General features: G+C 40.1%; 2 protein-coding genes across 2 annotated transcripts in view; one reads left to right on the top strand and one right to left on the bottom strand.

The window, feature by feature from the left end:
* fhip1aa (FHF complex subunit HOOK interacting protein 1Aa) overlaps positions 1 to 272 on the bottom strand; it is a 30492-nt gene extending 30220 nt beyond the window's left edge. The window contains exon 1 of the mRNA XM_078262859.1: positions 1 to 272. This exon is cut by the window's left edge and continues 5 nt beyond it. The gene's annotated coding sequence lies outside the window, so the exon portion shown is untranslated.
* Positions 273 to 2308: 2036 nt separating this feature from the next.
* sh3d19 (SH3 domain containing 19) overlaps positions 2309 to 17500 on the top strand; it is a 19633-nt gene continuing 4441 nt past the window's right edge. The window contains exons 1-14 of the mRNA XM_078267608.1: positions 2309 to 2510; positions 7707 to 7746; positions 10462 to 10502; positions 11269 to 11308; positions 11595 to 11721; positions 12347 to 12539; positions 13119 to 14159; positions 14617 to 14727; positions 14973 to 15073; positions 15470 to 15510; positions 15614 to 15818; positions 15908 to 15976; positions 16103 to 16246; positions 16355 to 16421. Coding sequence (XP_078123734.1) covers positions 2429 to 2510; positions 7707 to 7746; positions 10462 to 10502; positions 11269 to 11308; positions 11595 to 11721; positions 12347 to 12539; positions 13119 to 14159; positions 14617 to 14727; positions 14973 to 15073; positions 15470 to 15510; positions 15614 to 15818; positions 15908 to 15976; positions 16103 to 16246; positions 16355 to 16421 — 2302 coding nt within the window. The 5' untranslated portion in view covers positions 2309 to 2428. The remainder of the gene's footprint in view (positions 2511 to 7706; positions 7747 to 10461; positions 10503 to 11268; positions 11309 to 11594; positions 11722 to 12346; positions 12540 to 13118; positions 14160 to 14616; positions 14728 to 14972; positions 15074 to 15469; positions 15511 to 15613; positions 15819 to 15907; positions 15977 to 16102; positions 16247 to 16354; positions 16422 to 17500) is intronic.

Raw genomic sequence — 17500 nt, 5'->3', positions numbered from 1 at the left:
GACGGATCCTCCGGTTGGACGGTAAAGAGCGCCCAGCAGTTTGAGCGGCGTCGACCAGCAGGTTTAACCACAAAACACACACTCAGTATGTCCTCTCGGGAATAAATAACCGAGTCGCTCTTACTTACAGCTCTATAATTACCCCGCTTTCGTATCAGTACGCGGAGGTAGCCTATTATACGTGTAACCAAGCTACTTAAACCTGAGTCCGCAGCACACACCGCACACAAACAGCACATATAGGTGAAACCGCACTCACACTAATCTTCATTTGAACGCTCCGCCCACTGAGTTACAACAGGTCCACGTCCATTGGAGGAGCGTTTACAATTTATAATTTCCCTCATGAGAAATATATCTGTGAGGAAAAAAACTGTGCACGTGTAAAAGCATAAGTAGCCTACATAAAGTGCCATATTTGTTTAGGTTAAAACTTGACGAGGTTAACAGCCTGGCTTGTTTGGTCTCCAAAAAGCACCACTCCTCTGGATGAAAACAGTAGCCTGTACCTTCCAGTTTCCCAAAAAACACTCATTTGAATGTCAATTTCAGAATCTTATTTCAGCACTAGCCTATATAAGATCAGCCTGGTCCTACTTATTTAAGGGCATATAAAAAGTCATCATATTGGTTACTTTTATCAAGACACGATCAGAATAACAGATAGGACTGCACTGAACTGCCTTGCACTATATTTATATTTAAATCTTAAAGCTCAGATTATACTGATATTGCAATATTCCTTCCCTCTCTTCAATTGTTATTGTATTTTTTTGTAAATTTGTAAATTCTATTGTATTGTTATAATGTATACTTAACAGTATTTCTTTTATTTTTCTTACTGTCCTTTCTGTTTATTCTTTATATGTTAAGTGAATGTTGTACTTTGAGAGCAAATTCCTTGTTTGTTTACGCAAACCTGGCCAATAAACTGATTGTGATTCTGAGGATCAGAGTATTCAGACTTGACATATATCTCAACAGTATACATGTCGCCACATACTGGGCAAAACAGTGAGGTACGAGCGATGTGACAAATTATAAGTCTAATTTGTTTCTGTGTCTTATTTGATACAAGCATCTCTTACTCCCAGTCCAGTGGATCTAGAAATGAAGACTCTCCTCCGATGATTATTTTGTCCATGCTGTTATTTAAGATGTATATTTTCCCCATAATCATAGTAATTTCCAGCATGAAATTATAGTTATGAAAAAGGCACAACTTGTTTTTATGCCTGATTGAAGGAAACATTTAGCTCAAGTCATAATTTAAACAATTAGAAACAATGTATCTAAAATACACAATTCACAGGTATTATTCTGCGGTGATTTCTACTAACTGAAAACCCTGGCGCTGATTCAAATGAAAGACACGTTTATTTTTTGTTTACATGCTATAAAAATGGCCAGGTCTGCAGCGACATCTAGTGGAAGAGCAGATGAATTGCAGTTTCCCCACAGTTGTGTCTTCAGAGGAAGCGTTTATGAAGATGACCAGTGATGGAAGACGTATTTACATCTTTAGCTTCAGTAGCAATGCCACACTGTATCAATGCTCCGTTACAAGTAAAAGGCATGCATTAGAAATATACGTACAATATTTCCCTCTGACATAGAGTAAAGTATAAAGTTGCATAAACTGGAAATACTCAAGTAAAGTACAAGTACCTCAACATTGCACTTAAGTAAATGTACTGTGTTTACATTTAGCAATCTAAAACTAGGTGGGGAAATGTATATGCTGGTCCCAGTATGTTTTAGATTTAATATAGCCTATATAAAATCAAACTTTACTGGAGAATTTTATTGGAGAAGGGTTTACACCTTTTAGATCTTAATCTTTGAAGATCAAATTTAGGCTACAGAAAATTAAGCCTAATTGAACACTAAACAACTAAAATAGTATATAAAAGTATATTTATTTATTATAATAAATGAAATAGATGTATTTATATTTGTTTAAATATTTGTACACACACACACACACACACACACACACACACACACACACACACACACACACACACACATACATACATACATACATAAATACACATATTAAAAACAATGTAAAAATCAGAGGTGTGTACAATACGGTCCGCATCCTGCATCCTGTTCTCCCTCCCTAATGGGATTATTTTAACAGTGGGTTGATCCTGCCTTGCATGTGTACATTCCCACGCAGCAGTGTGCCTGTGTTGCCTTTTGGGTCCTGACGGTGAGTGGCACCTCCTCCGCCCACAGCCGGGCAGAGGGAGTGCTGCTGTGGCAGGACACACTGAAACTTCCAGCGGTCAGGACATTAGCTCATGTTTTATCGACCGTCTAGGCAGATGAGCTATCTACACTTCTAGTAAAGGATTTCTTGTGTATTTATTATTATTTTTATTTTATTTTTTATTTTTTTCCTACATTGTTTTAAATCCCAATGGCTGAAGCCCGGCTGCGTGAAGAGGGGGAAGAGGGGGAAGAGGGGGAAAGCGACGTCCGGAACAGAAGCCACCCAACAGGTATGTTTGTTTGGGAATGTAACGGGCTGACAATCCAAACAGTTTCCTGAATCATCTAACGGCGACTTAGGTTTTAAAAACATGTTGACATTTAATCAGTTGTTGTCGAAACGGATCATATGAATACAACTTTTGAGAGCGGAGAGACATATTTAATACGTTTTGTGATTTACATTGATGTGATTGTTTTGAAAGAACACAGGCCTACCAGGGAGTTGCACGTTTTCACCAATTCGGCCGAACTACTAATCACCTTTCAGGCTACATGACAGCTAACAGTTTAACAAATGTAGGTGTATTTTTCCGACCATCCAAGGCATATAGGCCATAGTTTTTCATTAATTTATGTTAATAAAAAAAATCAACTGTCAAACTCTTGAAAACTTGTGTAATCCACCACAGTAAACATCAAGTCTGCATTCTTTTTTTGTCCGTCACATTATTGTTGTGTGGTAATATATAATGCAAAGGAGTCTGCTTTTACATTTCCATGCCCTGCACAAAATAATGGAAACTAAGAAGGTCTGGAACAGTAGGACAAATACATCAGAAATGAATTACTGCAACTGAAAGTCTGCATGATTTGTAGATAAGATGCTAACAAGCCCTTTAGCCTACTCAATTACTTTTATGTTATCAGAGGCTGTTGAAACCTGACATACAGCTGTCTACATTATCTTCTCAACCAGACAGATAGGCCTGTATACTTTTCTTTTAAATTTGAAATACTTTTTGGTTGATCTTCTGACATGGGTGAATATGCATCACATTTAAATATCTTTACCAATGTATTAATAGCTGTGCTTTGATGCCTCACTCCTCCAGTTGCTATGAGACACAAACCTCTTATTCAGTATGAAGCAGTGCTGGTTGTCATGTTTAGGTCTCCTGGGTGGTTTTAAACTAAAAGTTCAAATTTTTTTTTTTTTTTTACATTTAAAACAAAATACTAAAGGGCAATTTGATTTAATCCGGTTAAATTGCTGAAATGATGCCCCTGTACAGCTTCTCTCATAAACAGCGACCTGATCAGCATTGCAGCACAATATTTATTTATTTTTGTGTTAGCTTATCACGGAGATCTCTATGAAGTGAGCATGTCATTAATACCAGCCACTAAAGGAGTTTTCAGTAAGTGATATTTGTAAGCAGGCAACATAACTGAAAAACCTGTCTGTCACCTTACAGTAACATCACTTACGTTTCCACCCAGTGGTTATCCAAACTTTAGCCCACACACCTCATAGTGACTTGTGTCACTTAAAGGGAACACACTCTCTTGTTGCTCTTAGTTCTGGCCTGCTTACACATTGGTAGTGTCAGTATTCAGCCGTTGACTTGATGAACAAACAGCTTTCATTTTCAGTCAGCTGCCTCACATACGAGCACTGAAACTGTCTCAGGTTTTAGTTAGAATTTCCCCTCTATGTCTTTGTTCTTTGTTTTTGGTGTACATACATACACTTATTTCTCGAACCCCCCCCCCCCCCCGGGTACCCTGCCCTGCCCAGCTGCCCCCGCCCCCCCCCCATACCACACCCTGACCCACATCCAGCTGTCTGAATTTCAGACAGGCTGCTGCATCATGAAAAAGCCGTTCTTGTCTGAACTGTACTTGATGCAGTTTTCTATCTTTTCAGAATAATGTGTTTTTAATACAATACATTGTCATTGGCCCTCATCATTTTGGATTCGTGTCAGATACCATTTCAGGTAGTTTCCACTCTGAATCACTCATCTGCATTAACCCCGTCTTCACTGGCCCTGTCACTCGTGACACCAGCTTCTTCTTCTTGTTTCTCAAATGAGGGTAAATCTGTATAATCAATCAATCAATCAATCAATCAATCAATTTTATTTGTCACATAAATACAAGGTACAATTCTAGTGAAATGTTATCCCATCAGCTCCTTTAACTTGTGCATGATTCATAGTTTTGAACAATCATCTGTTAACAACAAGTGTTGTGTTTATTCCTGGCCTGCACTATGACGTGTAGGTGAGTCGGCAAACTTGCCCGTGCCTGATGGAAAAAGCCACTTTAGCCAGAGTTGGAGAGAGACTAAAGTCTTTATCAGACTGTATCTGCCTCTTCACTAGTATTCTGTTCTGGTGCTGGTGTCGTGTGACACTTAAAGCCAGACTTTCTTTCCCTTTTGTTGCCAGCCGTTTCACCAGCTGCTCTGTGACTGCTGCCGCGGTGCTGAGTAATGTCAGCATCTGTTCAAGTGAGAGTGCGGCTGTGAAGGGAATCCTTCCCTGCTGACCTCAGCAGCTTTCTCGTGTGTTTGTAGTGTCTTTTCATGTGTCACTGGCCAACAAATACCAAGGAATGTATGCTGATTAGAAATAGAATCTAAAACCTTATAAAGTTGTTGTCTTGTCAAGAAATCTTGCAGGGTTTTCCTTTTTTCTCAAATTCTTTCAAGACTTCTATACGAATGAGTTTAGCACAGTTTGCACTGTCAGGTGGTACCACAACTATTCTTTCTAATAAGCCGCATGCTTTTTAAGGGATGACAATGTCTGTTTGTTGGTTCACCCCTTTGATGCCCTGCCCGAAACTATTGGATGGATTGCCATGAAATTAGGTACAGAGGTCCCCTCAAGCTTTTTTAGTCTGGACTTAGTCCAGAGTGATTCTGTGATCATAAATGATCTCTTAATACTTTGTAGTTTTTTATTATTAGTCATGTATTTTTATACTTTTTACCTCTGCCAAGAAGATTATGTTTTTGGTTTGGTTTGTTGTTTTGTTTGTCAGCAGGATTATGGAAAAACTACAGGCCTGATTTTCACGAAACTTGGTGGAAGGGTGTAGAATGGGCCAAGGAAGAAACACAAAATACTTTATACTTTCGTTAACATTGCCAGATAGGGCATGGCCTTGGCGGAGGTCTCAGAGTGCCATCTGGTTTCCACTGTATTTACTTCAGCATCTTGTTTGTACAGTACTTATGTGTGCAATAGTCTCCATTGATTCACAGTTCTTATTTTGTATTGAAGTATTTTTTTTCCCCAGTTCTACTTATCTGCAAAGTAATGTGAGCTGTACTCACCAGGATGAAATATGCTATATATGTAAAGTCTGATCAATCTATTCAAATCAAAAGAACTTTATTTTTCCTGTGAGGGAACTTCGTTTGTGGTCAGGCACATTCAGACACAACATACAACAGTACATAGTCAATAATAATCATACCCGAGAATAAATAAATACTTAAAAAATACAAAAACCCGGGCGCCTGGGTAGCTCACCTGGTAAAGCATGAGCAATGTGACCTTTTACTTTGTGACAGTGCTGTGTCGTGTGACACAACCACCGCTTCCTGAACGGCCGCATTCCAGTTCATCAGATTGGCCAAGTAAACACAGGAGAGCTGAGATATCACAGGGCCCTCCCTCTCTTTTCTGTTGTCTGTGGGTGTGTGACGGGACGGTTGGCTTAAAGTTCTTCGTCACGCTCAGACACTCACTCCATGGACCAGAAGGCAGGATCCTGGTGGAAATATTCTTTTGATGCTGAAGATTTTGTTTTTTTTATTCCTTTAATTCCTCACAAGTAGGGACCGCATTGCATCGAAGGCAACATCACACCACATTCATAAGTGAAAGTAACCAGATAACTGGTCTATTATGTAATGTATTTCAGACTGCATATTTACAGGTAAGTAGTGATTTGTTGTGTCAAGTTACAGAGCTTAATACTTTGTTGCTAAGTGAAAGGGCAGAAACTCTACTCGCGTGTTAAAGTGTGACTTGAGGCAGTAGCTCTGTGGCACTAACAGATTCACAGGTGTGACAGGTGGATTTGACTGTCAACGAGACCATGGTTTCAGGCTAGAGACATTAACAGCAATGCTGACTTCAACCCCAGCCTTTGTTTTTTTTCTAAATGTATCTATATTCTTAAGATGTCTATTCTCAAGTACGAGGAACAAATGACCTTTTATTAGATAAGATTGTTTGCATTACTGATATTGCTCATTAGACTAACTGTTAACTAATGGACTGTGATGGGAATGCTACTTTTTGCTTCTTTACCACTGGTTGTTCTTTCACATGAAATTCATGTGTATTGTCATTTTGTACTAAGTGCATTGTGTGCGTCTGAAGCAGCACGTTGGAATGTACCAGTTAATTTCACTTTAGCCAGGGACCATAGTTACATACTAAACATAGAACAATAAAAATCTGTCATTTTAATACTGACCGTGCTTTTAACTAACATAATGTTGACCATGCTGCCTCCATTTTTATGAAGATGTTCTGTGCAGTTATGTTCAGTCATTGCTAAATGTTTGATTGTTTTGTTGTTGTAGTCTGTCAATTATACAGATAAGAGTACAGATCATTCTGTCTCTCTATCTAATACGTGTAATAGAAGACATTAAATGAAAATTAATACAATTTTAAAATAAGGGAATGTATAGCATTGCGTATCATGGCTTCATGGTTTAGGTATCACCACTTCTTTGTAAATGTAGATGTATTATTTTAGACTAACTGGTTCATCAAGATGTAACTGCTAGTCCTGCTGGTTGGGTTCTGGCTCTTGTATTTCTAGTTTATAAAGTCCAGCCTGTAAGTAGTAATTCAAATTAAATGAAACGATGGCTATGACTTTAAGTGAGACTACGTAGCTTTTGAAAGATGAAATGACACGTCGTTCCTCTTATAAATGAGAAATTCAATGCACCCTTTCTCAAATCCCCACCATTGCTACAGCCTTACTTGACTGGTATCTTATGATGGTAATAATGTTAGCAAACTATTGATAAATAGTGTTGTGTAACTGACATTACTGATTAAGTTTGCTGACTTTATGTGTCTTCTGTACTACTGTTACACTACATTTCAGCATTCAGTATCGTAGTTGTTTCTCGTGGCCACAGTGTTACATCCACTCGCTTTAAAGTTCTGACTCTCAGCTTTGATATGTCAGGTATTTAATTCACTGGATTAGAACGAAATAGACATTCCCAACTGGTTATTCTATCCCCTAAAAGTTTCTCAATTAGATTTTCTATCAGATTTACTATATCACAATATTTATCCATATTGCACATACTGTGATATAGGATTCTATCCACTGCAGTAGGGTCATGCTACTTTATGACAATAATGTTGCCAGGATGTTATCTTTGTTGCTACACATCATTTTAAAAGCCTGCACCTCTCTGTTGTCCTCTACAGATCATCCTGAAAGAATAAAACCAGACCATTTACATTTAAGGTATGTAATTTTCTTTTTTTTTTCTCATCACTGTCAAAATTTGTGGATTCACTAACCGTTGTTAAGTTTCACCAAACAGTTTTCTGTTGCTGGGAACTGGGCACTATCCCTTAACAGTCAGATCTGCTGATGCTGGTGAGGTTGTGAATGGACCAAAACAATGCACTGATCTATCGTCAGTGACTAACAGAAGGTCCACATGGGGACAAACATATGATGCTGATTCTTTTAGTTGTTGTTAACAGACATTAAGGTATTAAGTATAGCCTCCTCACTGACACTTGTAGACCTCATAGGGATCTGGAAACCTATTTAAAAACAGGAAGTGATCACACAGGATGTGTTTGGCCTTAAAGGACAATTCCGGTATAAAATGAACCTAGGGGTTAATAACATATGTGTACCTAGTCGAACGTTCTCTGGGACATATTTTCATGCTAATTGAATGTGTCTCTAGGTTTTAACAAACTACTGCAAAACCGTGGTTAGCCGCTAACGCTAGCTTTCGGGGCATGGGGTAAATCACTATTTTTCTACCATTAACAAGGCTCAAAATAGCACCACACTTAAACGGTAGCATAATGAGGGTCCCTACATGCAAACCAAAGCATTGAGAACTTTGTAAGTGTACAGACAGTTTATTAAAAAGATAGCTTATAAAGAAAGTAGCGTTCGTGTTTACATTCGGCTGCCATCTTGGAAAACAGTCATGAGCAGTCGAACCACGAACACCGTGCAACCAGTAACATAGCTCAAACACAGCGTTCGTTTTCTGATCGACTGTTTTCTAAGATGGTGGCCGAATGTAAACGCAAACGCTAATGTCTTTATAATCTATCTTTTTAATAAACTGTCTGTACACTTACAAAGTTCTCAATGCTTCGGTTTGCACGTAGGGACCCTCATTATGCTACCGTTTAAGTGTGGTGCAAGTTTGAGCCTTCTTAGTGGTAGAAAATAGTGATTTAGCCTGTGCCCCCAAAGCTAGCGTTAGCAGCTAACCACCGGTTTTGCGGTAGCTTGTTAAAAGCTAAAGACGCATTCGATTAGCATGAAAACAGATCCCAGAGAACGTTCGCCTAGGTACACGTATGTAATTAACCCCTAGGTTCATTTTACGCCGGAATTGTCCTTTTAAGATCCTTGTGTTTACTGCTCAGCTAAGCAATTAAACAAACCACGTGGTATCGAGGCTAGGGCAAGCATTATTGGTCTTTTCCCCAGGTAGTTTACATCAGAGGTTCTCAATCTTTTGTCACCCAAGACCCATACAAGAATAACTATTAATAATTTCACATAACCCTTTTTTACACTTCTATAGTCTTAGTTATGTTATGTGAAAGAACAACACAGGAGAAATGTATTGGAAAGATATTAGACGTGTACTAAACATATGTATTAAACAGATTCTGAGAGTTATAGATTTGTTAGATTAAAAAGTAAACTGTGAACTATTTAAAATATTATTTTGTTGAACTATGAAACCTTTTCTAAAAAAAAAAAAAAGAAGAAAATTATAGAAGATAGAAACTATTATTCATCACATACAATTGTACAGTACAATGTAGTGAAATAGGGTTCAGTGTCTTGCTCAGGGACACTTTGACATGTGGCCAGAGGATGGGATCGAACCGCCAATCTTGTGGTTGAGGGCCGATCCACTCTACCTCTGAGCCACAGCCATTAAAATGATAATTTAACTGAATGAATCTGAAAACTTTTCACGGATCCTCTTGCAGTCGGTCCTTGATGAGTAGGATTTGTGTTGAGGATGCGCCTGCATCCACTTCGGTAAAGAGATGTCATTTAAGGATTAGAAAATAATCTTCGCCCATTGAGAGGTAAACAGTCAGAGGATATGAAACCGAGTCAGACATGTTGGGCTCGTGTAGAAGTGTAGCCACAGTGTTTGCCTGGAGGTGGTATCTTTCACTGTGAACCATGTTGTGTAGTTATGTGGATTTCATGTAGGGCTGGGCAATATATCGATATTATATCGATATCGATATATGAGGCTAGATATTGTCTTAAATTTTAGATATCGTAATATCCTGATATGACACAAGTGTCGTCTTTTCCTGGTTTTAAAGGCTGCATTACAGTAATGTAATGTAATTTTCTGAACACACCAGACTGTTCTAGCTGTTCCATTATTTGCCTTTACCCACATAGTTATTATATCAACATAACTGATGATTATTTATCAAAAATCTCATTGTGTGCATATTTTGTGAAAGCACCAATTGTCAAGCCTACAATATTGCCACAATATTGATATCGAGGTATTTCGTCAAAAATATCAGGATATTTGATTGTCTCCATATCGCCTAGCTCATTAAGGTGTGGGGCCACACAGACGAGTGCGGGTTCATACCTTTGTGGTGACTCACTTTTAAAAATAAATGTCTTTACTCGCCCCGGGGCTAAAGGGTTAAAAGTAACGCTTAACTAAAAACTAGACCGAGGAAAATACATAGGATGATTAAAAAAGCTAAGAGCTGTACAGAGACGGGTAAAATAATAAAATAAAAAGGAAAATAAAGTTAACTGGTAAATTATTAGAAAAATGCCTTTCATTATTGAAATTTTAAAATGTCTACAATTGCATGATATAATACAGTAAGGTACACTACATAGCCCATTTTAGTTGGAGTATAACAGCAAAAGGGACAAATCATTGCTAACAACGGGCTTTCTGTTCTGCTTTCCTTTCAGCCAAGGGCCTCTGTCTTCTATACGAGCTGCTATCAAACGAAGTAAGTCTACCACAACTCTGCTTCAGTGACATTTTGAGATCACTTAAAGGGTAATTCTTTGAATGCACTTAGTTAGTTGGTTAGTTAGTAGTCTATATCCACGACGTGTCACTTCTGGGATTGCTCCGTTGCCGCTGAAAATTCTGCCGGCTATCACTCTTTTCGGCCGGATAGCCGTTACCTCCCGCTTTCTTTGTGTTTTAATTTAAACTCCGGTGGATTTATGAGGACTAAGGTTAACTGCTCCTCAGATCTCTGCAGGGTAAATCCAGACGGCTAGCTAGACTATCTGTCCAATCTGAGTTTTCTTTCGCACAACTAAAACAACCTTTGAACGTACACGTTCCACCAAAACAAGTTCCTTCCCAAAGCTATTTTGCAGCGGCACCGTGGCTCTGCCCGGTGCTTAGCGCTGCCCATAACGATTATGATTGGTTTAAAGAAATGCCAATAAACCAGAGCACGTTTTTCTCCCATCCCGGAATGCTGTGTGGACTAACCAGACCTTCCTCTGCAGCGCTGTGGAGGAAGGTTTGGCAATGCGAGACTAGTTAGTTAGTAACTTTTTTTAGGATGAACACAATTTTCCCCCTAGAGAAGTGACAATATAGTTGTATTTTCACATTTTTGACAAATATAAGAATTGTTACCACCTGTAAATATAAAAAAAGTCTGTAAAATATGATTATTTTTAGATGTAAAAAAGTGTCAAAGCAAGGAAATCTGACATTTTAATCGACAATTAATATGATCTTTCTTCCTTCAGCAAGAACAAACTCTCAGAGTGACCACACCAGAGAAAGAAGGTAATGCAAACAAAAATCCAGAGTAGAGAACTTTATAGTTGATGTTTATTTCTGGACAGGATATTTTGCTTCTCATTTATGGGGATTGAAATAGGCGACCCCGTAGGTATCTAATTTGTTGCATCTTGCTTTAGATATAACCCTAAAAAGGGCACTGTGCTTTGCTTCCTTGGCTAAGAAATAAATAAAGTTATCTGTGAGACATAAATCACCTGCATGTGGATGTGTTATTTTGGTGTTCTGAATTGGTACATAAATAAATAGATATGTGCGGATTGTATTTCAGGCGACCAGAGATTACCATCGTCTCAGCAGAACCTCTGGACAGAAGGAACTGGTTGTCAGGAACCTCTGGGGTTTTCCCTCGTCCTCCTCAGTCGGGCTGGTCTGCAGGCATCCAGGCTGTTTCCCAGGTAGACCTCGTCTGATTGGCAGCGTTTGATTTCACTCGGCTGTTTTGTTTTCCCACCAGTGATCAATGCTTGGTTCTTCTGATGGGCCAGTATCTAGATTAGGTGTTTTATGGCTAATGGGTCTGTGCTGTCCAAGAATAATAATTAAAAAAAACTAAATACAAACTGAGCACAGAAATGTAAGTACAAGTCATGAGTTCTAGGAGCTACAGTATAGCCAGAATTTCAAAGTTCCCCCTCTCAGAACATTTTGAGCAAACGCCAAAATGTAAAGTTTGTATTTTATTTCCCAATATGAGGGTCTAAATATTGTTTCAAGGCCTTTCCCCACGCTGCCAGGAATAAAGTTTTGGTGGAGAAAATTGTTTGCCATAAGTAGTAGAATTTAAATATATTAGGTCTAAAAAAAAAACTGGAGTCAGCCTAAAAAATACACACCGCGTGTACGTTTTTAATTGTAGGATGTAAACTGCCTTCATTTGGTAAAACCTTAAAATGCTGAAAAAGGTTTGAGGACATAACCTCAAAATGATCCTAACGCACTCAGCATGTACTATAAGCAGAAATGCTGCAAAAATAACGTGTGCGTGTGTGTGTGTGAACACCTCTCTTCTCCATGACTTAGCCCCCACCATCCTATGACCAGGTGATTCAAGAGAAGACCCAGGAAGAGCACATTGTCAAGCCCACTGCAGCCCCCCGCCGGGCCACCTGCACCACCACAAGTGCCACGCAGACTGACCCTGTTCGGAACGACACCTCTACCCCTGGCCCACAGTGCAGTGCTGCTCCGCAGTCAGCAGTGAAAAGACCTGCAGGTGAGGCATGCGACAATCATCGGTGATGTATACCAAACTACAAAGTTTCAGTCTATTTCTACTTAGTCTAAATGCATAACGTTCCATTTCCGGGACTGCTCCATTGCCGATGGAAATTCCGCTGAATTTCACTCATTTAGGCCGGATAGCCGTTGCCTTGGGCTTCCTTTGTGTTGGCATTTTAAACTACGGTCGATTTATGAGGAGTATAGTTAATCTTTTCTCAGATCTCTGCAGGGTAAATCCAGACGGCTAGCTAGACTATCTGTCCAATCTGAGTTTTCTGTTGCACGACTAAAACAACCTTTGAACGTACACGTTCCACCAAAACAAGTTCCTTCCCGAGGCTATTTTGCAGAGGCGCCGTTGCTCCATACAGCGCTTAGCACCATCCAAGCCGATTGTGATGGGTTTAAAGAAATGCCAATAAACCAGAGCATGTTTTTCTCCCATCCCGGGAAAGCTGTGTGGACTAGCCAGACCCTCCTCCGCAGCGCGGTGGAGGAAGGTCTGGCAATGCAAGATTAATTTCTACTCTACACACGATGACTCTTTCATGATGTTTACATTTCCTTCCAGGTAAAAAGCCACAAAAACCACCTAGGCCATCACTGCCGAAACCAGTGGACAGAGAATCAGTCACTAAAGCTGTTGCACCCGCTGACGAGAAGGTTGGAACAAAAACTGCAGGATCCACAAACACTGAGGACCAATGTGACTCTAAGCCAGATGTAAAGCAAACCAACCGAGCGGATTCCCCTCCCACCTGCAGCAGATTTGTCACTGTGCACTGGGATATTCCTACAACGCATCTCACTGCCACTGCTGAAACCACTCGCTCTTCCCCAGACTCGGAACACGGTCAACGCCCCGTTCCACTTCCTCGTACAAAATCCCGAAAGCAGACGATCACAGAAGTGGTCAAAGTTCAGACTTTGGTCAAGCTCAGTGAAGACTGTGACAGCATTTGCTCTGATCCAGAAGTGGTCTCCTCGAATGAGTATTTAAAGGAGTTATTGGAGGCCTTTAGTACAGATAACGAGTGTGAGGAGAACGGCGACATCGTTGACCAATCAGACGAGGCTTTACAAGGTGAGGATGCTGGTGACGAGATGAACCCCAACCACAGTCAACGCAATATCCTGGCCCGGATCCAGGCCTTTGAGATCCAGACTAGCACCGAGGAGGGAAACGCGGTTCAACCAGCCAAATCAAAACCTCTAATTAGGAAGGTGACCATCAAACCTCCAGTTGCTGCTAAACCTTCTGTAGCTCTTAGACCTCAGTTAAACCACAGTGTAGATAATGACTATCAAAACGTATCAACCACAAACATCCCACCAAGCCCTACAACAGCCCCCAGACCTCAGCCCCCGAAGAAACCTGCTGAGCTATCTGTACAAGAGGAACTGAAGACGTTACTCAACAAGACGGCCAACCTGAACAGATCACGTCCTTCTGTATTGACCAGACCCAACAGCGTCTTTGAAGAGGACACTCCACCAGTTCCCCCTACACCTCCAGGGAAGACTTTTAAGGAACCTCTGAAACCCAACCTTAATATAAACAACCACAACTCAGTCTCCGTGGTCACAAACGAGTATGCAGAGAGTCCATCCAGTGAGTAGCATTTTTTATAAGTTGTGTATTGTGTATGACGAAATACTGCACCGTAGGAATGCACACTATTGAATAATTTCATTCAATTGGATATTAACCTATTGATTAATGTAACATGCACAACATTTTCCTGTAGCTGCAAAACAATTCACACGTACAAATTGTATCTGTGCGCACAAAAGGTTCACAAGCTCAAAATACTATTGACCCTTATTTGATTCCACAGCATTAGATCTTCTCACCTCTTTGCAAGAATGTGAATAAGCGCATTTCCCAACATTTCAAACTATTCCTTTTAATGACTAATCAATTTAACAAAATTATCAAATCGTTTTTAATCGCTTGATGTATTGATGAAATCGCGGACTAAAATGGTTTTGTCTGTGTTAACACTGTACGGCTCCTGAGCATCCACACACAAATACACAGCTATACAGTTAAGTGTGTCTTTGTTCAGGTCACATCCCGAGCAAGCCTCAGCATAATGTGGACAGCAATGGAGACCTTGTTGCCTGTAGAATAACACGGAGACCAACCACCATCAGGGTCCCCAGCAAAACTGGTTCATGTAAGTGCCTCTCATGTGCAGTACATTATGCGATTGTATGAAAAATGTTAAAAATGTAAAAATTGTTAGATTTGATGTGTGCAAAACATTGCCATGGATGCAATGGTTTTTTTATGCTATCAAAACACTGTATTTTATAGTTTGTTGATATGTTACATATTGTACATTTGTTTCTATTTTTAAAACGAATGGAGCACAATTTGTCAGTATGATTTTTGTAAAGACAGTTCTCTTCTCATTGTCAGATCCTTTTCAGGACAGTCCCCCTCCGCTACCTGCTCAGAAACCCATAGGCTCCCTAAACACCTTGGTGAAGCCCAGACAGACGCCCTCCCTCTCCCGCCAGGTAAGATTTACATCCCACTGAGCAATCAGAAACCTACTGTATAAACTCGGCAAGCGCTACCTCTAAGCATCTCAGAAGAGTGCAAGGTTTCCACAAAATGTATTATTAGTGGTATATCTATTCACAAACTTTGTCATGGTGCATTCTGAGCTCATAAAGTCTTTCTCAATCAGGTTTATTTTGTCTGTCTGCTGTGTAGCTTACCTGCCTCTGCTCTCCACAAACAAAGAAACTATTGTAGTCCCTCAAACACATTGCCTGCTGTTGAGATTGAGTTGGTTTTGGCTGAATGCTACGTACAGTATGTGTTGTAGCCCGGTTTCTATGGTTTCCAGTGCTGTAAGCTGTGAGTTTGTTTTAGTGGCAATAAAAATGCATGATTGGATTCTTCTGCAGGACTCTTTCCAGTTTGGGCCAGAGCCATCACTACCACCTCGGTGAGTAAAGGGAAAGAATTCTAGCAGTAGAATTTTTAAATATAAAACACTGTTACGCGTTTGTAAAGATGCTACTCAACTTGATGATGGTGTTGAACTTCAGGAGGCAGATGTCCCTTCCACCCCGCCCACCGTCAGGCAAAATAAGCCCAGGAAGACCTCCCCCACCTAGCATTCAGGGCACAGGTCGATCCCAGTCAGTATCGTTGGAAGCTTCACCTAAACCCCAGGCACAGAAGCCCTACAGGAAAGGACCGGTCTTACCTCCAAGGCCCAACCCAGGCCACTGTCTTTACAACCAGTACACTGTGAGGGAGATCCCACTGAACAACTTTCTAATAGTGTTTCAAATACCACTTGATAAACATCGTGTTTCATTTTTGCTTTCTTTCAACAGCTTCAAATTCCTCATGGGATTGCTGCCTCCAACTACAACGGGAGTTATACAGGAGAACTGTCATTTCAGGTGTCTAAACTACTATAACTGGCTTACAAATTGCCTTTCAATACAAGTGCAATCCCTCTGAAATGGCTGGATGATCCATAGAGTTGATTTAGTAACATTGAATACCTTTATGGCCTTTTTCAATAGAAAAATGAAGTGCTTCTGCTGCTAGAGGAGATTGACAACAATACGTTTGAGTGTCAAGTTGGAGAAGCCAGAGGCAGAGTCCACAAGTCTCGCATGATGGTCATCAATCCTCTTTCCTCCGTCTCACACATGTCCCAGCCACAGGTAACTAGTCTTCATTTATGAAGAAATACATGTCACTGATCCATGAGACTATCTTGTCCAGTAGGCTATGATACATTAACCTTAAATGTCTTTGTTGTCTTATTATAGGGTGCCAGTCCAGTTGGTGGAGCTGGTTCTGAGCTTAAGGTGCAGGCCATACATGACTTCAATCCAGGTGACACATCAGTGTTTTTCGTTTTTTTAAAGCAAACAGCTGCTAATACTTACTGAGATTAGACAATAACACTAAAATGAGATAATATATTGAAAAAATTGTTTGACACTTTGGAAAATACTCTTATTCGAGAAAGATGAGAAGATTGATACAACTCTCATGTCAATGTGTAATGTATTTATGGTTGGAGCTAGAGCCTTACCCGGGAGGCAATTAGCTTACCTTAGCATAATTAAACAAATTGTATCTAGCTTGTTCGGTGTGCTAATTAGCAAGCTTTTAAGGTTTGGGAAGGAGTATGTTTAAACTTTGGAGACAGCCAGGCTAGCTTTGTCTCGGTGCCTTATGCTGGAGCTAGGAGGAGATTAATTTAGCAGAAAGACCAAAAGCAGTTGTGCGAAAAATAATAGCTGTTTCTCCCTGCTTCCCGTCTCTATGCTAGGCTAAACTACCTGCCTCCTGACTCCAGATGGGGTCATGCCTATGTTCCCAGGGTCCTATGTCTCTTGATATAAACTAACATTGTAAGAGTTTGGTAAGAGCTAGCTTTGCAGTTCAAATTGCTAAAGAACAAAGTGATATGGACGTTTCAATTGCAGTTTGAATTGTTAAAGCTACATTGTGTAAGAATTTCTCCCATCTAGCGGTGAAATTGTATATGACAACCAGCTGAATATTACTTTCTAGCCGTTCCTCCTATGGTGGCCGAACCCGAAATTAGCTCTCTCCATCGTTTACACGCAGCTGTTCTAGCCCCTCCAATATTAACTTTGGTCTTGTTGCTTTGCCTGTTGCGTCGTCATTTTTAATTCTCTTTCACTTCTCTGGCGAGTAATCTCCCCCTTGCATTCGTCATGGTGCCAATAGGTGTAAGAGGGCAAAATGCGGAGGTATGTCCCTCTTTGGCTAATGTATTTTAAAAATGGAGGCGCTACATGGCTGCCGTCATTCGAGCGAGTCGCTCCTATGTATTCGGAATGTCAGATTCTACGCTTACGAGAATACTTTGATTCGTTGGTGGAAGTAATTACACATGAATGAGTACATATTTGTGAAAGAACAAAGGTTTTTTTCAACTC

This window comes from Sander vitreus, chromosome 2 (genome assembly GCF_031162955.1).
Source record: "Sander vitreus isolate 19-12246 chromosome 2, sanVit1, whole genome shotgun sequence".
Taxonomy (NCBI): domain Eukaryota; kingdom Metazoa; phylum Chordata; class Actinopteri; order Perciformes; family Percidae; genus Sander; species Sander vitreus.
The sequence above is the reverse complement of the archived record's forward strand: the minus strand, read 5'-3'. Positions and strand labels throughout refer to the sequence as shown.